General features: G+C 33.2%; 1 protein-coding gene across 1 annotated transcript in view; it reads left to right on the top strand.

Moving 5' to 3' along the window:
- Positions 1–1,249, top strand: part of LOC122627509 (fatty acid synthase-like) — a 14,376-nt gene that overhangs the window by 265 nt on the left and 12,862 nt on the right. Inside the window, exons 2-4 of the mRNA XM_043808644.1 lie at positions 6–140; positions 217–627; positions 717–1,244. Coding sequence (XP_043664579.1) covers positions 6–140; positions 217–627; positions 717–1,244 — 1,074 coding nt within the window. The remainder of the gene's footprint in view (positions 1–5; positions 141–216; positions 628–716; positions 1,245–1,249) is intronic.

The following is a 1,249-nucleotide window of genomic DNA, read 5'->3' as shown; positions in this document are numbered from 1 at the left end:
TTTAGTATGGGAAACATTCGGAATGATGATGGGACAGCTCTATACAGAAATGTCTATTGTTATGGAAAATGTAAAATTCAATCGAGCTACTATCGTCCCCGAAGTTGGAAAAGTCGAAATAATAGTCATGATTCAGAAAGGTAATAGCTTCCAATCATGTATAAATTATTTTTCAAAAAATTATGACATAATATATGACAATCAACAAATGTATAGGTAGCGGTAAATTCGAAGTTGTCGAAGGAGATACTGCTATTGTTACCGGAAAAATACGTCTTGTAACGAACTTATCGAAGGAGAAAGTACCTTTTGATGTGATTAATAGAAACATTGACGTTAACGATGAGGAAGAAGAATTAGATGAAAGAGATATCTATAAAGAGTTAAAGTCACGTGGATATCAATATAGCGGTCTCTTTCGAAGCATACGAAGTGTTTCTGTTTCGAGAAAGAAAGGGCATATCGAATGGAAAAAGAATTGGGTAGCATTCATGGATAACTTGTTACAGATGATAATCTTCAATTTAGATTCTAGAAATTTAGTTATGCCGACTGGAATTCGAAAATTGGTAATAGATATTAACGCTCATCAACAATATCTTCAAAGTGTGACAAGTAAAGAAAAATGTAAAAAGAACATTTATTACTTATAGAATGTGAAGTAATACATGATGTACCTATTTTCTGTCATTGAAAGTGCCTATTGTTTGTTTCAGATGTACCTGTACAATATTATAAAAATATTGATGTCATTGCTGCGGGAGGTGTGGAAATCCATAAAGTTAGAGCTTCTGAGATTGCTAGGAAGAGATCTATATATGATCCACTTATCGAAGAATATAAATTCACTGCTTATCGTGACAGAAAGATTATGTCATTACAAGAGATATTAACGTTATCTATACATATCACACTTGAAAATATACCTATAATGATCAAGATGAAGACAATCGAACTTGTTGACGATAAGGATAATATCTCCACCGAGGAACTCGTCTCTCCAGTGATCTTGGATATTTTAAACAATTTGTCTATGGTGGAAGTTAACGTTAATGTATTCGCATCGAGAAACAAATTGGAAGATATTCCTAAAGGTGTCATTGTTGCAGAACCAAATATGATAGAAACGGATGACATCGCTTCATTCGCTATTGGATGCGGTTTGTTGACGAACGGAGAAAACAGCAGCTTGAAGAAACTTCTAAAATTTACAAAAAATGGAGCTTTTCTTTTATCTCGTGAAAAAAGA

The sequence above is a fragment of the Vespula pensylvanica genome, chromosome 3 (genome assembly GCF_014466175.1).
Source record: "Vespula pensylvanica isolate Volc-1 chromosome 3, ASM1446617v1, whole genome shotgun sequence".
In the NCBI taxonomy this organism is placed as follows: Eukaryota; Metazoa; Arthropoda; class Insecta; order Hymenoptera; family Vespidae; genus Vespula; species Vespula pensylvanica.
The sequence above is the reverse complement of the archived record's forward strand: the minus strand, read 5'-3'. Positions and strand labels throughout refer to the sequence as shown.